The 8059-nt window shown below is 35.6% G+C and overlaps 1 protein-coding gene across 7 annotated transcripts in view; it reads right to left on the bottom strand.

Moving 5' to 3' along the window:
* LOC107622505 (serine/threonine-protein kinase ATM) overlaps window positions 1-8059 on the bottom strand; it is a 44281-nt gene that overhangs the window by 26937 nt on the left and 9285 nt on the right. For all 7 annotated transcript variants that reach the window (XR_002355582.1, XR_002355581.1, XM_021113508.1 and 4 more), the window contains 10 exons: window positions 5907-5948; window positions 5761-5831; window positions 4931-4979; window positions 4086-4157; window positions 3551-3706; window positions 3371-3463; window positions 3114-3301; window positions 1859-2456; window positions 1658-1729; window positions 1400-1561 (listed from right to left, as the gene is read on the bottom strand). Coding sequence is in view for 5 of the 7 variants with exons in the window: in XM_021113508.1 (XP_020969167.1) it covers window positions 1400-1561; window positions 1658-1729; window positions 1859-2456; window positions 3114-3301; window positions 3371-3463; window positions 3551-3706; window positions 4086-4157; window positions 4931-4979; window positions 5761-5831; window positions 5907-5948 (1503 nt within the window). In the remaining 2 variants the exon portion in view is untranslated. The remainder of the gene's footprint in view (window positions 1-1399; window positions 1562-1657; window positions 1730-1858; window positions 2457-3113; window positions 3302-3370; window positions 3464-3550; window positions 3707-4085; window positions 4158-4930; window positions 4980-5760; window positions 5832-5906; window positions 5949-8059) is intronic.

Genomic DNA, 8059 nt, shown 5'->3' with positions numbered 1-8059 from the left:
TAGCTCAAGTTTCCAACAATAGTCTACTTTGCCTCAACTATTATTTCCATTCTTGTACAAATAACATTTACCAAAGATCTGATGATATCATTCCAACCTCCATAAATATATGGCCACTCTTCTATATGTGGCAAAGTGCATCATTGTTGACCATGATTTATTTGAAAATTTGCTTTATGTTTCTTTCTTGTCCTTTCCTTTTTTTGTTTTGCAAATTAAGACAACAACAACAACAAAACCATATTCCACTGGGTGGGATCGGCTGCATGGATCAAATGATGCCATTATGCCCTATCATGTATCATGTCTATCATGTATCATGTCTACAGTGAGACTATTGACACGTAGATCTCCTTTAATCACCTCATGTATGGTCTTTTTAGATCTTCTTCTACCATTTTCCACCTGTTCACTTTCCATCTCATCCACTCTCCTAACTGGGTACTTTGCTAATCTTCTTCCCAAATGTCCAAACCACCTAAGACAAGATTCTACCATCTTTTCTACAATAGGCGCTACTCCTACTTTCTCTCTAATATCTTCATTCCTTATTTTGTAGATACACATGTGGCTGCTCATCCATCGAAGTATCCTTATCTCTGCTACACTTAACTTATATTCATGCTCATCCTTTGCCGCCCAACAATTTGTTCCATATAATATAGATGATCTAATAGCAGTGCGATGTTTTAGAGATACTTTTTTTGTCACATATAAAACCAGACGCACTCCGCCACTTTGACCAACCCGCTTGTATCCGATATTTTACTCCTTCCTCAATTTTTTCATTATCCTGTATGATACACCCAGCGTACTTAAAATACTTTACTTGCGATTAGGATGCTTTCTCCAATTTCACTTTTGTATTCTTGTTTCCCCCTCGCCTACCAAACTTACATTCCATATATACCGTCAACACTGCGGCTTATGCTCAAACCATACCTCTCTAAACAATAAGTCTACGATCTATAATTCTACAGTGCCTACAAAGACTTTTAGTTCTTCCTCCCTGATCCTTTTCAGTTCAATAGCTTGTGTAGTTGACTGCTTTAATGTTGTATTGAAAATACCCTTTAAAAAGTGAACAAGAACTAAGAGAGATACATGAGGGTAGAATTGAATAGTTAGTAGGAGAGGAATGAACTAAAAAGTAACCGGTGAAACTGAGAAAAATCAAGAAATAATTGAACAAGAATTTAAATGTTAGAGGAACCAAGAGGTTTTTGGTTTTATCCATTAAATCTTTTTAAAATAAATGGTGAGGATTGAGTGTAAGTTATTATACTTACACTCGGAGTCAATGGATCCCTCTTATATATCATCAATTAATAAATATTATGTAATATTTACTGCATAAAGATCATTCCCTCAATCCAAATTTTCTGGAATTTGAAGATACCTCTTCAGCCTTGGCTCCCACCAGATGTAGGCCACATTTGTCCTTATCAACACCGTCCCAGGAAGATAAGGTAGCCAATAAAGCATGGATAGAAGTCAATATGTCTCCACAAGTGAGCTTAAGTCTAACTTGCTCCTCAAAGATATTATTCATTGCATTGACCTGCAAAATAAAAGTGCAGACACACAGTGAAACAATCAGTGGCAGCTATCCTGTATGAAACAATTATTTACAATACAGACCCCGTCATTTTCATACCAAATCTGGAAACGTTGTGGCCTTGGACCAACGAGGATGTTGACAAAGATGGTACAATATTTTCCCACGCACCTGAGTTTAAAATGGGTTTAAAAAACATAAATATGAAGTAGATATCCATTGAATTAATAAATTCCACAACGTCAATTATATAGTGCCTAAATTTTATAAACCTTGTATTTTATAGCGTTTAAAGTCTACCTTCGGATCACATTCTTTATCCACTAATTTGAAGAGTACATCCCATGTAAGAGCATGAGTAGCAGAGAAGAAATATGAAATAATTAATATCATGCCCATTTTCCACTTCTCTACAGAAGACCACACATCACTGCCTATTTTCTTCTGAACTGCTAAATTATCCATGTCTGTGGAATCATCATTAACATCTAATTCCACATCCACAATTCTACTTTTACTGCTGTCATATAGGCAGGAACTTTGAATACCATCAGTAGCTATATCTTGTGTGACTGTCTGAGACTGAAGGTTAATCACATGCTGAGCATAACCTTCATATAGATCAACAAATGCATTCAATAATCTCTCAACAGATTGGATTACATCACCAAATGGGGCAACTTCCAACAAATTTAGATCCCTCCATTCTTTAAATATTGGAGTGGAGAGAAAACTATGAACAGCAACAGCAAGAGAACTCGTTTCATCACAAGCAGGATCACAAATTAAGCAACTGTAAGACCGTTCATCATGATATTTTTGAATGATTCCAACAGCAATATCAAGCATCTCTTGCAGGCATTTGTATAATTTTGAAAGGAATAAAACATTTATTTTCCTGAAAGAATACAAAAGCACATGTAAGAAAACAAAAACTAGTTGGCAAACTGTCAGCAAATATCAGGCGAAAAATAATTGTCGTGTGAGTGAATGCACATGTGGACAATATGGTATTATTTTAAACCATACAGTTGTTTATTTTGGAATAACTTAGCTGGTTAAAATATTTAAAACATATCGATATGTTCTATGCTAAAATTCTCACATGTCAAATACAGGATATTTGAACTTGCGAACCAACTAAGCTCACAAATTCCTAATGGCACATATTTTGAACACAGCAGGAGCCCTGGCAAAACCACCAGAAATATTATAATCTCAAATTGCTAATGGCTAATATTGTGGCTAACACCTTTTATCAAAATAATATATTGAGGCTGACTCCAAGTCTCTCTGAATTAATACTATCAATTCAGAGCATAACAAGACATTAAATAATACAATGACACAAAGGTATAAAAAATAAGTATATAATAACGTTAGGCTTTTGCCATTTCATTCACCCTAAAATACTGCAAAGGGTAACACCATCAGGAAGGTAAAAAAGACAGCAATAACATGTTCACCGATATACATCCATCATGTATAACATAACACCAGTATCAAAAGTACATTAAAAAAAAGGATTATAAAAAATAAACCAAAGGTGACAAACCTTGTGTAAAAAGAACTGTAAAGAACATTAGACAAGAGAGAACATATCAAGAAAATATCAGGTAACTGCCTCTCATTGCTATCCTCTGTCACAAAAACTCCAAGAATAGCTTTCTCCATCTCGTGCATCAGCTGATCACTTATTTCACGAGGAACACGTACACAGGGAGAACTTTGAAATCGAGAGCCCTGGAAAACTTTTCCTTGTGTTAAAATCATGGAAGATAAAAATTACAAGCTTCTTTAAATGAGACCTACCACATCAACTTTAGAAACTTTGTCGGTTTTTGTGAGAGCTTCCATAGAGCAATCCAAAAAGTCAAGGAGAACTCGGTGTTTAGGATCTTCTAACTAGAATCAAAATCAAAATCAGATTTCAATCTAAGAAAAACCACTAGAACCAAAAACTACCCAGGGGTAGGAGACACTAAGTTGTACCTTATGATAATCATCTAGAGTTTCAGAGGTATTGCAAATGCTGTAAACAAGAGGAAATTCTTTAGAGTATTGAATAAGAGGAATACAACCTGCACAAAGTGCATACATAGCACTAGGCAGCAAAAAGACAATCCGCTCATCCAATGTTGAATATCCCTGCATAACAACAAACAGAAAACTGAAACTAAAGTAGAAGAACATTAGGCACTCCCTGCATTTTTAGGATGTGCCATCCAGCAATATTGCCAACTAATAGAAAAGAAAGAACTCAGAGATATATATTAATTACTGAGCTTAGCACAGATGAGATCTTACATACAATGAGGTGATAGCTTGTGGTGGAAGCTATAACAAAGAGCTTATGGCAGCTGTAACTAACTCAGCTGTCCTATCCTAGCTGGCTCTGCTGTTCTAAGTTCTAACTAACTCCTACTTCTCTATACTTTACTAGCTTACTCTATTACCAACAGATATTACAGAATATATAACAGGAGATTTACAATATTTTGTTCAAAACAATTTAAGGCAAACACACCTTCAAATTAAGATCACTCAAAATTGATCTCAAAAGGTTCTTCCTCAAATGTAAACTATCTCGCAAATCAGCCTGCACAATACGGAGACAATATATTAAATATAAAAGTGGTTCAATGTAGCAAACTTATCATTTTTACCAATGAAAACCTGAAATTCACCCACATGTACAACATATAAAAACCATTGCAAAACTTTGTCTTTATTATGTGCCAATATATATAATGCCATGTAAAGAATAAGGATATACAAGAAGACATAAAAAGGTACAGAATGAAGACTTAAAAGGTTGCTTATATTTCACTTGCATAAATGCTAAGCATATATTGCAAAAATTTATCTTTGTAAGGAAAATAAAATTTAATTTAGACACTGATAATTACAAACAACAAAGATGAGGAATACTCCTAAATCAGTGTGACACTTTCCAATCCCTTAACACATCATTTTAGTGTAACTCTGAGAAATAGCGGTTAGCTTTACACGAGATAGAGGTCCACCAAATCTTATCTCAAATAAGTCCTATGTAATATAAGTTTCCATAAAAAATGAGGTTTTAGTTCCGACCAAAGACCATATCATTACATAGATTCCATGTTGCCATAAAGTTTGACCTCTTTCTTATTTTACAAAACAAGCTAAACTTCAAGAACTGACTGAAATCATCAGCAGTTCTTGTAGAAACAATTATTTTCAAATTAAATTCTGCAAAATAAATTGCATGCTCAAAAACTACAAGGCTTCTCCCATCTTATATAAACATCATTTTAAGATAACGACTAGTCAAACATCAATTATATATATATTATTACATAAAAAATATATGACACTTCACTGTCAACTTACATGAGAATTTTTCTTTGAGAAGTAGCATGAGAAGAAATACAATATGGGTCTGCATTAAAAGTAAATCAAGAGATAATAAGAATTAATGATGCAATAATTATATATCAAGTATGAAAAAAAAAAACCATATTCATAAAAGAACTGAAAAAAAAGGGACAAGAGTGAATGGCTAATTCGGAATACTAGAGAGGCTCACATGACCCATCTTCAATGAAAAGCTTCATATACACTGCTCATTCAACTTCATAAAATTCAACAAAGATGTTCTACCGGATACAAACTTTTTAATGCATAAAACTTGTTTCTTTTTTCACATTTGTCATTGCCACCACAATTGTTTATTTCAATTTCTATCGTCACATTCATAAATATGGGATAGTCTCACACATTATAACAAAGAAATGCTAGTCACAAAACTGTAGCCTTTATGCTGAGTTTCAAATTAGTATCTTGAGCAGAGTAATTACCTAGCTTAAAGAAAAGGACAGTCTGGTGCACAAGTAATTACCTAGCTTACAGTGGGTTTTATTTTTTGTATTTAAGCAATTATTGTATCAATGAGCTCATGGATACTTCTATGATATATTGACCTGGCAACCCAATTTCAGTCAGTGCCACCTTTCTAAATAATCATGAACATAGTATCAGGGAGTTATCTAGAACCACGGTAATATGAGCACCTAAGCTCCAAGTCACTTTTTGGATACATAATGTATCATGTATACTGAATTAACCTACAGCCTTCAATGATAAATCTTTATTTATTCAGTTACAGTCTTAAAACTACAGTTTTCATTTCATCTGATCATTCAACATACAAAGGCACTTACATTGAAGTTGGTCTTTTAAATAACTGAAGATCCCACACATCTTGTGGTACAACGCATGTATTTATCATATCCTGAATAAAAGCATGTGAGATAGAGATTTCTCATGAATTAACAAGAAGCTTGACTCTGTGAAGTCTACAACTCACACTTGATGTTATATAACTAAGCAGCACCAACGCAGCATCGACCTGCATCAATGTGATCATTCAAAATCTAAAATGACAACATACAAAAACTATAACAATGAATTTCCACTTTACTAATAAGAGAACAACATTAAAATAAAGGGTAAGTATACTTTTTGTCCCTAACATTTTCGAAAAGTTTCGAAATACCCTTAACGTTTAATTTGATTCAATTTTATCAGTAACGTTTGAAATGAGTTTTAACTTTACCTTTCATCTTAAATTTTTGTCAATCAATTTTTTTGCGGAAACTATAGAGAGATCAAGCTCATGAGCCATATCATGAAGTTATGAGAAAGAATGATAAAACAGAAGCTGAGACAAGAGACACAAGTAACAAAGAACCAATTTGGTTTTATGCCAGGTATATCCACCACTGAAGCTACATACTTGTTAAGAAGGATGGAGAGGTATCGCAGTAATAAAAAAGATCTATATAAGGAGTTTATTGATTTGGAAAAAGCGTACGATAGGGTGCCAAGAGAAGACTTATGGAAGATTTTAGAAAGGAAATGAGTAAAGATCGCATATATTCGTGCAATTAAAGACATGTATAATGGGACTACAACTAGAGTGAAGACTCAAGGTGGTGTGACAGAAGAATTTCCTATTGGTATAGGATTACACCAGGAATCATCTTTAAGACCATACATTTTCACATTAGTCTTAGAAGTACTCGCAGAGCATATCCAAGAGCCTGTGCTATGGTGCATGCTTTTTGCCAATGATATCGTTCTTACGAGAGAGTCAAGGGAAGACCTAAATAAGAAGTTGGATTTCTTGAGAGAAGCTCTAGAAGTGTATGGTCTGCGAATAAGCCGTAGTCAGGTGGAATATATGGAATGTAAGCTCGGTCGTCGAAGGAAAAACCCTAATACAGAGGTGAAGAATGGAGAAAACACCCTACGAAAAGTTAAAATTTTAAGTATCTTAGATGCATCATACAGGATCATAGAGATATTGAACATGATGTAAATCATAGGATCCAAGCAGGATGGTCAAAATGACGGAGCGCGTCTGGTTTCATATGTAATAAAAAAGTGTCTTCAAAACTTAAAGGTAAAATCTATCGCATTGCTATCAGACCGGTTATGCTTTATGGTACAGAGTGTTCGGCGGCCAAAGGAAGCACGAACATAAGTTAACTATAGTAGAGATGAAGATGTTGAGATGGATGAGTGGTCATCCACAATTGAATAGAATAAGGAACAAAGATATAAGAGAGAGTTAGAGTAACACCTATTGCGAAAAAGATGGTAAAATCGCGTCTCAGGTGGTTTGAACATGTGAGAAAAAGACCGACAGAGCACCCAGTCAAGAGGGTGGATGAGATGGAAGATGGACAAGGGGTAAAAGGCAAAGGAAGACCATCCATGAGGTGTTCAAACGAAATCTACATGTAAACGGTCTCTCTAGACATGATACATGATAGAGCTCAATAGCGTCGTTTGATCCATGTAGCCGACCCCACCTAGTGGGACAATGCTCTGTTGTTCTTGTTTGTATAACTTTAATTAATCACATTATCATTATCAACATCATATCATCCTTCCTTATTTTCCTTATTTCCCATCTCAGCAACCTTTCCACCTTTCCACTTCCATCATCAACATCATCACCCACTATTCCACTACTCATCCCACAACCACCACACCTGCCTCACTCCACCTCCATTATCAATATCATCATCTCATCCTCACCACTGCACCTTGCCGCCACCTCCAATGCGTGTCACAAACTCCCCCCACCTCCATCATCTTCTCATGTCTCTGGCACCACACCCCCCTCATCCTCCCGCCATTGCCACTCACCTCCATCATTCCCACAACAGCAACAACACGCCCATTAAATCCACCTCTCACCCCAGCTGCCCTCTCTCTAACAGTGAGGTGGGGGAGATGCAGAATGATGCAAGGATAAAGATGCAGGTTGAGAATGAGAGGTGGTGGATAAGTGTTGTAGATGTGAAGATGCAACGGGAGTGTGATGATGCAGTGTGTGAATGTTGAGAGACCTGTCTTGAGGTGCAGGGCTCAATGCAGAAGCAGTAGTAAGAGGAAGAAAGATAAGACACATTATGATTTGGAGGGAGGGTGAGGATGATGATGAGGAAT

Source organism: Arachis ipaensis, chromosome B10 (assembly GCF_000816755.2).
Source record: "Arachis ipaensis cultivar K30076 chromosome B10, Araip1.1, whole genome shotgun sequence".
In the NCBI taxonomy this organism is placed as follows: domain Eukaryota; kingdom Viridiplantae; phylum Streptophyta; class Magnoliopsida; order Fabales; family Fabaceae; genus Arachis; species Arachis ipaensis.
This window is presented reverse-complemented; position numbering and strand designations above follow the sequence as displayed.